The following is a 19,347-nucleotide window of genomic DNA, read 5'->3' on the forward strand; positions in this document are numbered from 1 at the left end:
GACTACCAAGTGGTGCTGTTTAATGGTTCCCAAACAAACAAACAAAGAAGAAGTATCTAATACAATTTTGCTATTTTACTAATTTCACACAAATCACCATGAAAAACTGGCTGATAATACAGTGCATTAAAAAGTGTTTAACCTCAAATCGATTAAAACAACAATATCTTATATCTTACGTGAAAGACTGTTTGTATACTTCTATAAAATCGAAGAAAAGAAAACATGACAGTAAATACCAATAAGAAATCATCACAACAAGCACCTGGGGAAGCTCACAACAAACAGAAGCAACTCTACCAACTGTTTTCAAGTGTTACTTCTTTATGCCAAATAAGATGCTGTCAAATGAACAATCAGGATGCAATGTCCTCCAGTGTGATTCTCTTCTGATTACTTGTCTGAGTCTGCATTGCATGAGGAATGACGCTCTTGTGAGTGTGTGAGCATTAGAACGATCAACCTTGGTATAATCCTTCTAACAGCACAGAAAAAATTCAATAACAAACAAGAGACATTCAATACAGAATATGAAATAAGTCATTTGCAAATGCAATTGAATCATGTTGAATCATACACAACTACACATACAGTAGTGATAGACCATGTTGGTGAGTTTGCAGGCTCTGTAACACCTGCCTCACCTACCTCTTTGTCTATAAAGTGATTATAATAAACTGATAGGGTTTCATCACTGTGAAAAATGATTGATCCTTCTGTTTATTCTTTGTGTTGATGTGAAATGTGGGCTGTGGGCCATCTGCTTGATGTGAACAGAATAACAAACTATACACGACAGTAATCTGTCTATAACAACACTGACTCACATCCCTGTGAGGTATCTCTCAGGTCACTCTGGGAAGCAATCCCCACCAAATGAAGGATTTGCTTAGATAGGGAGTAGGTGTCCAGTGCCTCCATTCAGAGTCTGTGTTCTCTATGGGATGTCTTTCATGAAAAGCACGAAGATATGCATTTTTTTCCTCTCCTAATCATTACCTTACAGACTAGTGAATGCAATGATAAGATCTCCCCTCCTCCCCAGGACGGGACTAAACTACCTGGTCTGATATCCGGGAGACATTGTCCATATTGTTGACTTGAGTGGACAGAGATTTGCGGTTGTCAGTGCTTGCTCTAGCCCTTATCCTTTCTTTTTGGTTTTGACCTCGACCAAAGCAGCAACAAGAAAACGCTGCTTTGAACTCATCTCGGAATTTCCCTGTGGAAAAAATCTAAATGTAATTTAAACACACACATTTGAAAGTAGGAAATAACTTCTAGAAATGTAGATATACCTTGATAGGCCTTAATACAGTTTTAGTCACTCTCTGTCCACTGCTATAGCTTTACATAACGACTGGTAAAATGAGCATTAGCAGGGAATGTTATTGCTGAGAAAGTGTTTCTCAGTGTTCCACTTTTAAAGCTGTTAAGCAGGCTTTCACATCCAGAGTGCTGACAAAACCCAAATGCCATTCTAAATGTTACAAGATTACAGAAGAACATCTCTAATTGTGGGGTTTCTGTGATACCCCAGGATATTGTGATGTGACATTATGCCCAGCAGATGGGGTAATAATCATGAATAAAGTACATTTTGAAACTTACCACTTAGAAAATTATAGATGATAGGATTTGCAGCACTGTTAGCATATATCAGCCAATGTGAAAAGGTGAACCAGGCGTACACTGTCTCTCTGTTGTGTGTGTTCTTAAAAGTCCCGAAGACTCTGCAATGAAGAAGGTGACATAATGTGAAATCACACCATAAAGTTTAAATAAAAGTGTTTTTAAAAATGGGGGGAAGCTTGGCTATAGGCTTTTACAAAAGCTCTATTGGTTGGTTTAACCCAGAACACAATTTTGGTCAAAAGGCTTGTTTTCAATCCCACACATTTCCAATAATCTGTGTAAATTTACCTAAAATTACCTTTTTGGAACTTCTTCCTTTATAATATATCAAAATGCTAAGTTAATTCTAACTGCCAATTTCTCTAACTGACATATTGTAGAGTGAACTCTGACTTATTGATACCTTTCTATGAGAACCTTTGTTTATTTACTTTGTTAGTTAACTACTTAGTTACTACTCCAAGAGGCTATTACCTTTTCATGATGTTGAGTACACTAATAGGCAGGTAGCAGAGGGCAAAGACAAAAAGAACCACCATCAGCATGCGGGCAGTCTTTCTCCGGGCCCGGACCTGCTTGATCTCTGCAGACACGGTGCTGGTCCGGATCCTAACAGTCTCTCCGGGTCCTGTAGCCTGAGCAGAACACTGAAGAGACTTCCACTTCCTCTGCAGCACAGAGGACGTCCCAGGAATCTGTTTTAAAAACCACAGCCCAGCACACAGTAATTGTGTGACACTAATTAAATCTAGACAAAACACTAAAAAAGCAAAGATGAATAATCACAGACATTAAATCATTTATTTGAAACTTTGTCATGTGTATATGCTAGAATACACACCTGTTGACACCACAGCTTATGACATATCTGGATGTATGCCAGAACCATAAGGCACAATGGAGCAAAGTATGTGACGATGAAGAAACAGGTGTGGTACACCTTGGGGTAAATCTCAGCTGTTGAGAGAATGAAATAAAACTTGCTATTTAAAATGTGAAGTTAATTGAAACAAACTGCATGTGAGAGCAAAATAATAGGTTTAATGATGGTGCAGTGCCTTTTAAAATGCCAAGGAAAACAACCTGGCATATTTATTGCAAGCATAAAATTGAATTGAGTTCTGTAATTTTAGGTAGCTAGTTTTTCACCCTACAGTGAGGTTAGATGTGATATGTCAATGTCAGTCCATAGTCTAAACCCATTCGGTCTTCTTTCATCTGAATCAATTTCTGTCCGTGTGTAAGAGGCTTTCTCTTTGACAGTATGCATCAGCAGTAATCAGAGAGACAACCCGACTCTTTTATCAGATAATGTGAAAAGTCACCCCTCCCTGCTTTCAAGTCTTTTTCAACTGTCTAACCTTGACTCAGCTCAGGAGAAAGGATAAATGCATTGATAGATGGCATTTGAAGCAAAAAAGGCAAGATAAACACGTCTGTATGTTTCATAACACATTGTCCATTTAGCTGGGAGTTTTTTTTTTCAATTGGAGCTACTATAATTTGTTTGGATTTCAAGTTGACATTGAATTTCTGAGTAGGCCTGTGGATACATTTATATTTCCATTTCTATCTCTCTATCTATACTGGACACCCCAGTCAAACATATCAGTGCAACGATAATGATAGTGACAATACTGACTATGATTTAGTTACAATAATTGTACTATTCCTGAGACTTTGGTCATATGTTACAGAGTAGTTCCATAACATTAGGATAAGGATGTGTGTGTGCCTACCTCCCCAGTGCTCGTCACACACCGTGAACAGGCTGGTCTTATTGGTGAGTTCAGGGAGCAGGCTGCTGCACTCCATAACAATGGCCTGAGGAATCATGATGACACAGGACACCACCCAGATGAGGATGATGCTCTTGCGAGCCCGCTTGGCTGTGCTCTTGAACATCAGTGGGTGGCAGATAGCGTACCAGCGGTCTTGGGCAATGCAGCTCAGAGTCAGGACGGACACAGACACAGAGATTGTCTTGGAAATTGACAAGAAGAGTTGTGCACCAAGTGAGACTTTTAAAATAATGTACTGTTTATACAGTGGTTGTTAGGAGACAACCTAATCATATTCCATAGAAAAACAAATATTCAAACTCACTACTGTATTTGTTGATGTGATGCATTATAGGAGATTAGACACAATTTATATTGTAATCTTTATGAAACATTTTAATTTGTAATACATCTGTATAGAGTATTCTGTATATCTGTATAGAGTATCAGTATATCTGTATAGAGTATATTTCAATAGAAATTTTGCTACATTTTCCCAGAGCCAAAACTGTCTACATACCCCCATCTGTTGGCATTTAACACTGACAGTGATTTGTGGAGGCCAAGGGCAAAACGTTGATGGACAGCAAAAATTGCTAAATCTAGATGCTGATGGGGGAGTTGACAGTTTCTCCCATGGTGATTACAGCCAGCCTCCTCCAATACATCAACTCGGTAAATGGACTAATTGAAGTGCACTTGTTTTGATATGATTCTAAATGGTCAAACATAACAATGTTTGTAAACATACAAACAAAGTGGACATTGATTAAAAGGGTTTTTAATTAAGTATTGACTCAATTAAAAAGTATAGAAAAATGCATCCTGATGCAGTATGGCTGAGATGTGAACTCTATAATCTTATTCAACAATCATCAATAACCAACATAATGTACTCAAAAGTAGATGGATGATGGATATATAATCTAATTTCCATCAAAGAAGCCAGCAGGAAATTAAAATAAGCTGTAATTTGATAACACTTCACAATGAGTATAACTACCCAGCAAAGTGACATGCGTAATTACAGTGTACACGTATGTATATCAATGAATGAGATACATTAACGAGTGATGATCTGATAATCTAATTACCTCCTCTGTTGTTATTTATGCAGTTATATTAACACTAGAAGTTGTAAATGATGTATTAAATAACTCATTAACACCTCTGATATACAGTATAAAAACAACACACAAGCTCAATGGAGAGCCAATAGAGAGCCAACAATCAATAAAAAACGGATTAAACTCTGACAAGTAGATGAGCTTTTGCAGCGAAATAGAAGCCCACTGTATTTGTAGTGGGTCTGGGGGAAAAATCTCTCTATTGACAATCAAACTGAACATATCAAAAATGGCCCTGCAGCAACTGAAGCTGTGGTTAGTTTATTCCAATCTCCCACAGTCATTTATTCCCCAGGCATAAATGCCATCAAAATACACAGATTGCGGTGTGCTGTGGTAAATATTTGAGTAACTAATGAAATGTCAGTGAAATCTGAATAGCTTTTACAGATCTCCCTCCTGGGGGAGTGTATCAATGTCACACTGCAGGACATCTTGCCGGGGGTAAGCGGAGGATGTCCTGCAGCAGCACATCATGAAAATGTATGAAAGAGTTTTTAATTGATCTCTTGATTGGGTGAGGACCACCAGCTGTCTCTCCTCAGCTAATAATTGTAGACCTCTCATCTCTGGCCTCTGGACGTTGATAATACATTGAGTAATACATTGAGGAGTACTTATGGGCTTCTGTGAGTGCCTGAGTGGGTTTGGGTTTTATCTGGGAGAATGGCAAATGTACTGTACTGTATGTCCTGAAGCATGATTGTAAAATATATTCTGTTCTGGTTTTTTTTTGTCAACAACATGGGAATTAATCAACTTCAAAATCAGGTATATAATCTAATAAAACCAAGAATGGAAATGGTGCAATTTGGGATTGAGGCATATACTGTAGCTACACAGAACAGATGGTGTGGGACATAGACTCATCTCGACACAAGGACTGTTGAGGTCTGACTATTTCTGACCAACTTTGATTTTTTAAATAAATTATTACTACGCATTTGAGACGAATGCACTGTGAGACTTTGAAAGACTGATTAAAGGTATTTAGAATAATTTTACTGTAAAAACCAACTTGCCAGTTTTTGGATGTGAGACCTCATATCCCTTACACAGAATCAGATGGCTCAATATAATGTTCCATTAAACTGCCACCAGTGGCAGTTAAAAGGTGGATAAGCAAAAGACTTGCCTGTGGTAGGAATCAACATGGGGTCCCATCAAAGGTGTCTCAGTTGGTTTCTAGAGTTCAGTACTGGCTATCATGGCTGAATGCAAAGTAAAGCGAAGGGAGGAAAAATGGAAAATATAGACCTTAAAGCCACGGTCTTACCTGTAAATAGGGCAGTATTTTACAAAGAGTGTTTCCAAAGAACCATGTTTCTGTGATATCTACCACCAGACTGGCAGGGAGACAGGTGATGGTGACCAGGACATCAGCAAAGGAGAGGTTCACAATGAAATAGTTGGTCACTGTACGCATGTGATGGTTTTTCCACACTGCAAAACAAACTGAAAAACAAAACACAACCCACAATTACTGCTAAGCGCACAAATGGGAGGCAGTCATTTCACCATTGTAAGTTGGCATATTAAAGAGGTTTATCATTACTCCCAAATGGTTCCACTGCCTTGGAAGAGCAATCTAATCACCACAGTCCAAATGCACTTCAGTATCAGGCTGTTACTGCCTAGGCCGAGAAATTGGTATACAGTTACCACCACAGACAAATGCACATTATTGCCACATGGACTAGTCTATTCACAGAATCCTACATCAAACAAAGACAGTTCTAGACAAAGCTTTTGCCCTGATCTTGGGGGCAAATGTCCAATCAGATGTGCTTGCATGCACCTGAGGTCAGTCCTGTCAATACATAAAATGTATATAAATCATGAAAATCTTTTTTAAAAATCGATCAATAATCTCATACCATATACAGTAGTGGTAATGCAGTCAACTTTCAATCAAACCTTGCAATATGTATGCAGTACATGTCTATGTTTAAAAAAATGATTTATCTGTAATCTACAGATAATTGGAATCTGAAACTCCAGACAAATCTGCACACTTCCTTTTCAGGTCACACATTATGAGGCTCACTGATCCCAAAGAGGGTCAATAATATCATAGGAAAAATAATGTTGTGCTCACATGTCACGTACTGTAGGTCTACAAGGAACATCCCCCTGCAGTTGATATTAGAATGCACAGTAATAATATTTACTCGAATTTAGGAATTTAGGTTTCATTTTTTTTAAAGATTTTAACCAGTGGAATGAAAGTGGACCGTCAGATTGTTCGATTTCCTTAAAACCAATGTTCCAGTGGTGTTGAATGATGGTGTGTGTTTGATTATGGTAAATAGAAAACCCCGCAAATTTGAGGCGCCCCTCACGTTGGTTTCGTGTATCATAATAAGCTATTGAAGATACTATACCCAATTTACAGGGCAAATAGCACAGTGCAAAACATGAAAACAAAAGTCAGCACCCGCAAAAAAAATCACACATGAGATCTCCGCAATTAATTAAGCCCTGTATACTGAAACCACAACCAAAACTTACCTAGTGTATTTCCAATGAGTGAAACGAAAAATACAATTATGTATCCTGCGATAAGAACCCATTCATACTGCTTGGGGTGTAAATATTCTCTCCAGATATACTTCAGAAGTTCATCATCCTCATCGATGTTTGAATAAGGATGCAATTCCGTGGTATTAGGCTCATGCTGAGGGGGTGAACATTCTCCACAGTCTGAGTTTACTGTGATTCCCGACATCATTCAAGATATTGAAATGTTTAGGGTCCTAGAGTGTCCATCCAGCATCTCGCGCATAGAACAACAGACTGCGCCTGGGTTGCACACCGGTTTGACAGTGTTAAATGAAAGCGGTGATTGCTTGGGCATAGTCAACGTGACGCATCTCCAGGGCAGGGCGCGCTGCTAGAGCGCATTCAGATAATAGATTTATCTTGAAAGAGGGGGGGAAATAATGTCATGATTACATATACAGTATCACACATGAGTATATGAGTTCCATCCCCTCAACTCACAAACATCTCAAAGCTGACTTTATAAAAACATTTAACATTTAAATGGGCTACACACAATTATCTTCAGATCAAAACATAGCAGCAGAGTACACGATGTGGAAGAATTACTGTATTTCACCTGTTACACTGTGCCTTAGTATTATGTTGTTGGATGGAATATGACAAGATATAAATATGGCGCTATTTTCAACATCTATCACCATTCCACGAAATTATTTTACACGTGTATCTCAAAACTGTGTTCTGTAAACTTGTATTTGCTATCGATCAACATGGATGTCACCTGGGGTGGAGATGTAGTCGTGTTTCAGATAGTATGTATAAAGCAGACCTTGGTCGAATAGCAATTATTTTTAAATACTTTGAGCATTTGCTTGAGTCTACATGGAGTGTTACATGGGCAGAGTTTGCACCTTTGGGACTATTCCATTGGTATCGTTGTGAGAGGTAAACTCAATCAAGCACAGCTGCAGATAAATACAAATACAACTGGAACCCAGGTCTGAAATCAAGTAACAACAGAGTTTTCTTTAAATTGACCGTTCATGGTGTTAGTGACACATTCTCTATTACATACTATCCCAAAATCAACATGGTTATGTTAGACAGAACAACTTTCCTGATGTGGGCACAGCTGGGTAAACCACTGCCATGTGAGAAGCTTCCTTTCTTTTGTTTAGAGGAAAAATGAATCTACCCTCACCATCAATAATAAGAGCACCAAGGTTAATGCAGTATTGAAGTAACTCTGCACATGTAGGCCTCAAAAGGTTATATGTGGGTGTTCAGCATAGCCATCCTTTTATCTATTATGCATTCTCTCTGCATAGTAGAAATGGTCAAGAGACTTGATTTTTGCAGAAAGGTAATCTTCAAAGGTCTCCTGAATGAATCTGCTGATGCACTGTATAGAGATTTTTTTTTTTATGAGACTATCAGACATTTTTCAATGTAAAGGCTTGATATGCTCTGGCATTCCAGGGCACATATTTATTCTTATTTTTCTGACTTAACTGTTAAGTGGCAGTGATAACTGGAATATTCTGAAAAGCATATTGGCTGACTATAGAAATGCAGCAGTGCCCTTGCAGGGTCAATAGAATACAGATCAACAATGTATTTTCTTGCATTCATATTGTTTGTTTGTGAACACTGAATTACAGTACAATCTCTGTGTCACAATACGATCACCTAGAATGGTGTTGGTGTAGAATGATCCTTATCAAGACCATCAACACTGTTGGTTATTAAAGCATGTTAGGTATAAAGTTGGTCCCCCAACTGTGACCAATTAAGTTAAGGAGTAGCAACAGAAAGACACTTGAAAGACACTTCAGGACAAAAACCCCTAACCCTAACCCAGCAGGAAATCAAGGACTGCTTGTGTTGCTCAGGACAATAGGACCTGATGTGGCTAGCCCTGTATGGCTGCCCCAAAACCTACTAATTTCTCAGTGACTGGAATGCAATTGCATTGAATTGAATGTAAATTGCATTATCAGCTTTTATTGTTTTTTTTATAATCAATCATATTCTGTATAATTGATCTTGTACCCTATAAAGTGGCAGGCACTGTACCAGCCTTACACTATACAGTCAAATATATATATTTGTATATTCAGATTAAAGGAAACACAGCGATAACACATTTTCAAGAAAAAATTTGGTTTATACAGAATAGTTTTTTATTTACAGCTCAAATATTTCACATATTTACAAAGACCTATGATGCACATTTCCCTGAAATAGTCCCTTTTCATACCATTGTCATATCATGACATTTCCCCAAAGAGCTGTAAAAGTGGCAAACAGAAAACAAATTGAATAGACTAAACTAACAAAAGTTAGTTTTAAGCATGTTTTGCCAAGAAGATTTTTTTTCAAAGAAAGCAAAACAAAATAGTGTAAACATTGCAACATGTGGCATTCACCCATTCCTGTAATTAACATCTAATATTATGTTTTTTTATTTAACATTTTGTTCACTGTTTACATCTCATCCACCTTTTAATTTGATGGACAGTTGTCAAGTGTGTTTTATATGGACATGTAGCTAGTGTAAATCCTGAATGCATCCTGTTTGACAAAGGTAACGGGACTGAACTGCATAATTAGTTATTACAACATTGGCCAATTTGCATGCACATATGTTGCACAGATATTGTGATAATCCACTGTTATGTTTCATACAGTATTTGATGCAGTGTTAGTTAACCTTAAATACCCTTGTACAAAGAAACTTCATAAACAAAACAATTGAATACCATATAATTTCTTTCATATTTGAAAACAGTTAAGCCTAAAACATCATTTAATTCAAGTAATGATCAGTTTGTCATTGCCATGGAGTCCTCAAACAAATCCTTAAAGTCTTCCTTTAAACAGTTTTGAAGTTAATCCTAGAAAATAATACAGTACCTAGCTTCCTCTCTGCTTGCATTCAGATTACATTTTCAATGTGTAACTCAATGGGGAAAGGGCAAGAATGAAGCAGCTGAATAACAATGGTAAGCTCTAAGCTTAGGCTAGTTGGTCATAAAGAAAAATGAAAAATGTAATTTTACATATGTATACCATACAGGATTTGTTTACCGTATTATCTAACTATTTATTTTTGTGAATGAAATTCCCCACTTTTTGTATGAATCTGCCCAGTTTATTGTCATGATGACCATGTGTTTGCTGACCAACGTGGCTGTGATGTTCACTGGTAGAGCCACTTTTAGCGAAGAGTATGCTCTTGGCTCTCTCTGGGGCTTGCGTGTTAGCAGATCCTGCAATGTGTGAAGAGGAAGAGTGTTTCTTCTCATATGAGCAGAAAGGCTCAAATCTGTTGTACAATCGACTGTCAGCTCCTTGATCTTTACGCCAGTTTTCTGATGCAAGGCTTGACCTCTCATTTCCATCACTGGTAGTATGGTGCTGCTGTGTCTTGACAGACGTAGTTGTGGCAGGAGAGTTTTGGTGGAGCTCCTCAGTGCTGAAACGAGGGGCTGATGATTTTACTAAATCATCTGCAAAGAGATTTCTGTCAATCTGGAGCTTTGTGACGTTACCCTGAACATTCCTCTCTCCCCCTGGTCTTTGTTCTTCTTCCTCTGCCAGTATAGTGTCTGAGCTGCGATCCATTATTCTATCCTGTCTTTCCTTTTTCTCTGGTATGTTGAGCAGGGATCTGATTTTCTTGGAACTTTTATTAAGTAAGCGCATTGAGCCCATGTTGGGGGTTTTTGACTCCTTACCATTGACATCAAGGGTTGCAGCAGACACTGTTCTGGAGGGAGGCTCTTGCCAAATGGACACTGGGGGGCTCTTTATGTCCACAACATTTTTTACATCATAATGAGACACAGATCTCTGATCCTCATTCAGATTTGACACATATCCTCCATTGTGTGCATTTATTCCTGCAATTCTATCTGGCTGTCTTCTCATGAAAGCTTCATACATGTGACTGGAGGACTCTCGGTTGTCTCTGTAGTCAATGTTTGACTTTGGGTCTGCCACACTATGCCTTTTGTGCCAGTTTTCTTGAAGGATATCAGGGTTTTTGATTGCCAGCCCACCTTTGGCCCTGCCAAGGCTGGCATAAGCATCTCTTGCTGGGCCGTAGCCCTGTGTATTATTCCTAGGATCATCCCAAATATGACTTCGCCTCTTTAGCTCATCATTCCTCATTCTGTTTTCCATTGCTGCTGGACTCCATTGCATTGATGAGTAATATGGTGGACTGTTTGGGACTGCAGAGGGATCAATCTGACGTATTGAAGAGGAAGACTTGTTTGTCTCTGGTTGCTCTGGAATAGTGGATTTGTAGACAATGGATGACCTCACCCTGGAGTGCATGAGGGAACCAGCTTTGTTTTCCGGTGTCTCATACTGGTCAAGGTAGTCACCAGAATCCCCAATTGGAACATCATTGTTATTTAGATAGGACTCTATTCTCCATGTGCGTAAGAAGGACTTGGACGTAGGCTCTAATGTTGGCATGTTCTGCTGCATGGAGAGGACCTGTTTGTCATTCCCATGGTAGGACTGACGCATGTTATGACCTCTGTACATCTGGTTCATTGGTGGCATCTGAGAATAGTCCTCCATAGCATTAGAATAGTGACTGCTTCCAGGAGGGCCGTGAAAACCTCCATTTCCAGCCACATTCCAGTTGCTTGCCCTATACGTTGTGTTCTGCGGAATATATGAGACTTCTTGTCTCTCTCCAGCATAGCTGTGCCTTTTCATGAAGTTCATGGTCTCAGGAGGCTGGAACTGATGAACCCGGTTTAGCATACCCACACCAGGATTGATCATGGGTTTGTGCTCAAAAGGCTCATCTTCATACAGCCTCTCCTCTAGCTCTCTCACGCCCATCTGTCTCTCACAGGCTTTCCTGTACACAGTGTCAAGGGTATTCCTCAACTGGTCCTTCCTCTCAAAGGCTTGGCCAGATTGAGAACCGTATTTTGCCAGGGCACGTCTTCCATTCGACCTGCTGTCTAGTAACACGCTCTCTGGAGGGGAGAGAACCTCTGGCACAGTAGACCGGGCATAGAGCGTGCGAAACTCCTCGTCGTAGGACTCGACCAGCTGACCTGTTATGACCTGCACCATGCTCAGGTTGATTTTCTCATAGGACCACATGAAGCTGGGTAGGGAGGTAGAAACAGTTAGAATTAATCATATGATAATAACAACATTACAACAGGTGTAATAATCACATTTATAATATGATCATATGAAGGCTTTAGTGATCGTTGTTGGAAACAGTAAAGTGATACTATTTAGGATAAAAGGCACATATTGTAAACTGGTAGACAATAGACTGTCAACAAATTGTCTGCTGTCTTCCCTTTCATTCATCTTTGAGTCATGGAACATTTTATGAAAAGTAAAATATTATTTGGCTGTCGAAAGTAAAAACTGCATTTCTCCTCACTTTGGTATCTTAATGTAGGAATTCATAAGCTTCTGGCTTATCAAAATTCTGTTCTTGATAAGAGAGTCCTTTCAGGGACACCTTGGTTATGGAAGCATTGGGGTTGTCTAGAAGTAACAATGGATGACTAAAAAGTACATAATAATGTCTTATGAGTGCATTTAACAGCTGAAGTACATTTCATCAAAATGGGCAAGCATTATTCTCAACTTCTAAGACAATACTTTATATACATTTATTTTAATTGACATCACCCCCCCCCCACACACACACACACACACACACTCACACACACACACACACACACACACACACACACACACACACACACACACACACACACACACACACACACACACACACACCCTTCGCCCAAGCTGTGGTTAAATTCACCTGTAAGATCCATACACTGCTGTTTGACAGTCGACTAATAGAAACTTCTGCTCCATTGCTCCATGAAATTTAGCTCCTGATCGACACAGGTAATCCTGACCTTTCACTGTGCGCACTCTCATGTTCTGTAGTCAAGAAAGTCAGTTACTGTAGGCATGTTAGACAAGACAAGATCATAACACACCTCTGTATGCAAAGCCTGAATATTATCGTCTGTCTCATATGAAAAATATTAAGAAGCTCTAAAACAGTGCCAGAGCTTTATGGCAGGCTTGATACTATGATAATAAACCATAACTATGCCTGGCAGAGGTACAAAACCCACAGAAGTACAGAAGTTTACAAATTATACACTGAATATACTGTACTGTGTTGTAAATTGGTTAAACAAATTGCAATAGCAAGTGTATTCTAGAATCCACTGACACTTGTCAAGGCAAGATAATGTATTTTCAAATGTGCAAAGGTAATCTTACTTTAGGTGTGTACTTGTTTATGAATACATATAAAGGGTGTGGTTGGCCCAAACACCTCTTAGCCAATGAGTAATTATCACCCCACCCTGTAAAAGTATAAGAACAATACTTTTGTATTAGAAGGACTACTGTTAATGTACAAATTGTCCTTTTTTGCCTACAACCATAAATAAGAACCACAACAGAACTAAGACAGAATTTGTGTGCTATCCTCATTAATTTTTATTTGGTTTATCTGTATAAATCAGATTATTATTTGCATTAACTGTATGTCTACAGTATAAAATATCTACACAAATCACATAAATTACATAAATAAAGTTTAGTACAACTTACCCTGAGTTTTTGCACTTGGATGTCTTGATTTTCAGCCATTGAGAGAAAACTTTGCAGATGGGAATCATCAAGAAGCACATAAACTGGAACTCCTCGGATTGAGGCTTCAACAGTCTCTTTGAAAATATCTACATCAGTAAAAATGTCCATTACAATAGCTATGACCTGCAGGGAGAGAGGGACAAATTAGAACCAAATTAGAATCAGAGAGGGGGACGAGAAATACATTTATGAGTGAAATTACTCCATTGTTGCCATCTTGGTGTTCATAGGTGGCTCTAAAAAGTATAATGAGACATTAATTCAAGCTCAGGAACTCTTGTGTGATTACCTAAAGTAGCACAGAGGCAGGTAACCAACTACCATATATACCTATATGTAGGTGTTAATGAGATATGGTTCAAGTTTCATAACTTCAAGTTTCATTACTTCTCATTGTACACATAACATTCTTACTGAGAAGGAAGTGGCACTTATTTAATACGATTGGAACAGTGAAGACAAGAATATACTGGTGACCTTTTTCCAGATAATGGAATGTGAGTCATCATTTTGGGGAGTCATTAGGAGCCTATTGATGGTGTCATAATCCTTGCATAAGTACTGTAAGTAAGATCATTTGGAGACTGGTACTTCACACCTCATTATTTCAGACTAGAATATTACTTTGGAATTCATTCACGTCAAAGTTGATTGGACACTGACCCATGTTTGGGACATTACATCTTTGTTACACATTTGCATGTCCTCAGCACTGACCATGTGGAGATACGTGTAACACAAGATGATTATAAGACTATAGGAGCCAGGGATATAGCTTTCTTAATATAAAGAGACCAACGCTCAGTTTTTTCATATTTCAAGTTTCAACCTTTTTAATTTGGTATTCCTGTTTAACAGCTTCCTCTGAGGTTCTTTGAACACAGCATTGACTGATTTCTTCCACAATAGCGTCAGTTAACCTATGATAAGTCCATTCAACATTTTGTGCAATGCAATGTCAGGTAAAAGTAGATTGGATGAAAGTCATGATATTTGGTCTAGTATGTTTCCAAAATGCCATGCTGACAGATGAATCCTTGTCAAATGATTAACATCATCAGTCTGTACTTGTACTAATCTAAAAATTAATTTCTAAACTCCCACTGTGAGAAATCTATTGTTTAGTTACTACTACTAGTTTAGTTACTACTACTTGTCTACTATAGTAGTTTTAACCAGATTGCTGTTATTTTGGTGACCATATGTAAATTGGTGTTATAGAAAGTTTTAATAATTGTAAGCAAAATATGTGTGTCCTGTATTTTTGCTTTAGGGACAGAGAGATAGAATGTGACAATTGCCACATTGCTGATATTCATCTTCATATTAGGAATGCAGAGAGTAGGAGATTATAGCATTTACTATCTAATTCTGGATTCTGGTACTAAATCCTGGAATTTTCTCAATTGTGAGAAAAACTGCACAATTAAAGACACTCAATAGGTTTCCGTTAGAGCAGCACCCATATAGTACTTTTACTCATGAAGGTAGGTTGCAAAACCAGATTTTTTAGACCCGCCCTGACACTCCTTTAGACACTACTGTCTGGTGAAAAGAGAGAACAACAAGGGTGTGTATACATTTGCCCTGGGAGGAAAGGGTGTGTGTAATATCTAAAATCTGAAGTATTAGCAGGTTACTGGATTAGTAACCAAGCCCTATGGTTCTGTAGCTAGATCACACCACCTTAAACCAGTTAGGGCATGACAGTGCTTTGTGACATATCCAATAGGGCTCTGTACATTAATCCACATTTTGTCTTTTAAAAAGACAAATACTGTGATTTGTTTTCTCTAAAGGCCATTAGCATCAGCATTGTAACTGACACAAAAACATTTGATTACCTGTCTTGCATCCTGAATTAGTTTACGGATCACTTCTTTGATGGTGGGTTTGTTTTGTCTGGGCGGATGAAAGAGCAGATCTATATTGGTCAGCAGTCTCTCAAGCATGACTTCCGGCCACCCCAAGTCCAGGTCTGGTGTTGCCACATCTGAGTGTATGGGCCAATACGTCCCAGTCGAGGACTTGCTCTCTGGAGAACCGTCGATTGTCTCTGTTTGATTGCCGGCTGATGGCTGCTCTGCATTTGTGGTGATGAAGAGGAGCTCGTCTTCAGATAGGAAGCTCCCTAAACGCTCTCCCTTGAGGAACTCCTGATAGCTCTCTCTGCCTTTGTTCACTAGGGAATCGATAGCCAGGCGATATGACTCCTTATAGTGGGGCTGGACATAATCCTCAGGCTTCAACTCTCCCGTCAAGGAGGACAGCAGAGAGAGTTGTTGGGATTCCATCATGACAGTGGCTCAGTTAATCCTCTCTCAGATGCTGAAAAACAAAGAGGCAAGAAGAGAGATGTTAGCGATTTATGTGATATAGAGTTGAAAATTATTTAGCACTCATTGACACATACTGTAGGCCTACATCAAGTAACCAATACAACATATCTTTCATGATGCAGGTTCATTAGGGAATCGTGGCTGAAGGTTCGAAAGACCACTGAGACCTGTTTGATTCAACAATGATATAAATAGCAGAATAACATGGCAAACAATCATTCAAATTGGATCTGAACATGGCGTGGGTATTCACTTATCCTCTTGCTATTCAAAAATGATGGCAAGTTATGTATAAGTGACAAAAGTGCACAGGGGTGACTCATCAGAGGCGTGGGAATCATACTGTATTATATCTATCTTTCATAATGCATCACAAGCAGGTGTTCAGGTTCTCAGAAGCACGCTGTGTTTTATTCTCACTGGCTCAGCTTGCATAGACTTGCTGAAAAACAGGACCGGAATCCAAGTTGGAATTTGAGCTTCTAACAAAGTCAACAAACTGATATCTGTGACTCAAGAGATTGCCAGTTCTAACTACGATGAAATTATGTGATTTGCAGTGCCTGGAAAATGTGTGTGCCCAGAAATAAAGAAGCTTATGAATTATAAAATGGGAAGTGTACTAAGAAATAAAGAAGCCTACATTTCCCATTAAAGTATTAGAACAAAAAGGGTATTGACTGATGGAGAGGTGGCTAAATGTAGCACTAGGTCTACATCTTATATGAGGTTCAATGACAACAGAGAGAAATGTGCGTATTGCGGTGAGTACTGTCACCAGTGCAGTGGTGCAGTCATTTTTCTTTTAAACCCACATCTTATAATCAATCGATGTACTGTCAAGTTTCCATCATTGATGTACTGTATGACATGTCAAGGTTCCATCATTGCTGACAGAGAAATGCAAACATTCAGACTAAAGTCTAGAGACATCAAGGGATAAGGGTGTTCATCAAGGTGTTCATATGAGACCCTCTAATTTTCAAGGTGATTTCTGATATCAGTTATGTCAGGCTCCTCAAGTCCCTAAGCATTGAACAATTCCAATTAGTTACCGTAAAAAGGATCAAATATTATGCAACCAGCTGATGAAAAGAGCGTCTGCGAAAGGTCTCAGATGTAATGTAAATTAAGTATGTATATGAGTAGTAATCAGCCACTTCACTGCAGCCCACTGCAACTTTGTTTTGATCATCGCAATAAAGATAAACTGTCAATAAATTGTAGTCCTAAAGCTCAGAGAGAGATTCAACACTGTCTCACATTGACAAATTTCCCATGTTGTACTTTTCAAACATAATTAAAAAGAAATTATAACATTTACTGTCCTTGTGTGATTATGTTAGTAATTCACTGTATTTGAAATCAAACCGCACCTTCAACAACATACAATATTAAAACATTAATGTCCTGTACTGATAAATCATTCATTGTTCTGATAAATTATTTCAAAGAATGGAGATCAAGCCTATTGTTACTCTTAAATAATCAGTCCATGTAATCCTTTGAAAGCATACTGTACATTCTAGGTCACCACAGTATTGTCTTACACTCTATAGCAGGAACTTACGTTGATTGTGTGAATTATAGGAAAATCCTCTTGTAGGTTCCCAATGAATCCCACACTGGCATCTTTAAATGTATTCAGCCTATGCTTAACTCATAGTTGAGGACAAACTGCTGCCTGCCAACTGAAAGTAACAAAGACAAGGAAGTGTCTTAACATGAGAAGCACTCTGGATGGAGGGTGTGGTTTCCAGTTTTCATATGCAAATAGCTCAGGCTTGAAACTTGCTTACAGGCCAGGGCCAGCCATAAACCTGTTTGAAATATATACCTGTAGTGCCACCCCTTTCTTTTTCATAGACAAAGCGAGCTATCTTTATAAAAACATATTAAGATAAACAATAAAACAGACAGAGCCTTTGGACTTTTGACACACGGCAATATGTAAACCTAGGCAAGCTTGTTAACTCATGAATCAGTACCACTAGTCCTGATTCAGGACCGGCAGGCAGTTGGGTGGGCGGGCGAGCAGGTGCCTGCCTTTCAGAATACGTACATTGGTCTCAATTATTCAGCTAATTTGAATCTCTGGGACTATTCTAAGTGCAAACAAAAACAAGAGGGGAAGAGCAGCCTTGCTATTAAAAATATTCAATCAAAGTATGAGATACACGTATGAGTCAACAAGGTTCTTTCCATTGTCCATCTTCAAAACCATAATGATCAAACAGAAAACCAATAATCAGAAATAAATCACATTCAGAAATAAGATACTGTACTACACTCAACACGCATCCTACTGTACTGCCTTGTTTGGATTACCTGCCTAATGTAGCGAGTACCGGTATTTCCATCCACTCTCAGGTGGCTATTTTAAATGCATCACATCTCACAAGAGGAGGCACTCCTTTTCAAAACTTTCAGTGTTCACAAATAACCTCAAATAACCTACAATTAAGTGCGCCACTAACATCTGTTCCTTTGGAACCTTGTCAAGCACCTACTGGGCATTTGACAAGTGCAAACTAAGTGCTCTGAGGCCTAATGATAAACTCTATATAGGTCCAATACATCAGGGTTGGGGTCAATTTGAACAACATTAGAAAAACGATTTTTTTTAAAGTATATATTCTGATTTTCCCATTATTGGTTCAAAATGCCCGATTTGCAATCAATCAATTTACATCCTGAATTGACTGAATTGAAATTCCTCTGACCTCAACCCTGCATCCCATCATGATCATAATATAATTATAATAAATAATTTTTGCTGTTATTTGTTATATTCTTGTTTTTGTGTGTGTTCTACTTGTTCTTGTTTTACAACCAAGCAATGTGACTGTCATTCATGTGTAGCAAGAGGCACAATGATCACGCACTGTCTTAACATAATATCATCATGGTCAGAAGCTTCCTCTCAAGAATCTGCAAGTAGACGGCATTGACATTGCACTTCAATCAGTGAGTCAATCAGAAAAGTAGGACATTACATTAATTTAAGTGTTAGTGATGGACCCTGAATGAAAACATAGGTACTATAATCAGTCAGCTGTGCTATTGTTTTCTGTGTCTGGTCAGAAATTTAAAGGACGGATATTAATGTTGTTCAATAGTAATTGAAACACATTAAGTAAATTGTGTTTGTGTAAATTGTGCACAAATATAAATGCATCAATTTCTGCATCAATTTTCTTAGGAATATTGAAAAGTATTGAAAAAGAGTTCAAATACCAGGATCAGCTCTTTCTGAGCACAATTTCTATTATTTATCTAGTC

General features: G+C 38.4%; 2 protein-coding genes across 3 annotated transcripts; both read right to left on the minus strand.

The window, feature by feature from the left end:
• Nucleotides 1-1,052: 1,052 nt before the first annotated feature.
• Nucleotides 1,053-7,274, minus strand: hcrtr2 (hypocretin (orexin) receptor 2; the record flags this gene model as incomplete). The annotated part of the gene is made up of 7 exons (XM_083696442.1): nt 1,053-1,222; nt 1,612-1,733; nt 2,110-2,330; nt 2,477-2,592; nt 3,375-3,618; nt 5,820-5,998; nt 7,055-7,274. The coding sequence occupies 7 exons, from the start codon at nt 7,272-7,274 to the stop codon at nt 1,053-1,055; spliced, it is 1,272 nt and encodes a 423-aa protein (XP_083552568.1).
• A 1,944-nt stretch (nt 7,275-9,218) lies between these two features.
• fam83b (family with sequence similarity 83 member B) lies at nt 9,219-17,753 on the minus strand. 2 transcript variants are annotated; one of them, XM_083695594.1, is made up of 5 exons: nt 17,636-17,753; nt 15,571-16,054; nt 13,685-13,849; nt 12,873-12,997; nt 9,219-12,188 (listed from the first exon to the last, which is right to left on the minus strand). In XM_083695594.1, exons 2-5 carry the CDS (start codon nt 16,021-16,023, stop codon nt 10,151-10,153), a joined length of 2,781 nt encoding a protein of 926 aa, XP_083551720.1. In that variant the 5' UTR covers nt 16,024-16,054; nt 17,636-17,753; the 3' UTR covers nt 9,219-10,150. The 2 variants fall into 2 exon arrangements, with proteins under 2 accessions (XP_083551720.1, XP_083551721.1); XM_083695595.1 differs by lacking the exons at nt 13,685-13,849; nt 15,571-16,054; nt 17,636-17,753 and adding an exon at nt 13,349-13,624.
• Nucleotides 17,754-19,347: the final 1,594 nt, after the last annotated feature.

This window comes from Argentina silus (genome assembly GCF_951799395.1).
Source record: "Argentina silus genome assembly, chromosome: X".
NCBI lineage: Eukaryota > Metazoa > Chordata > Actinopteri > Argentiniformes > Argentinidae > Argentina > Argentina silus.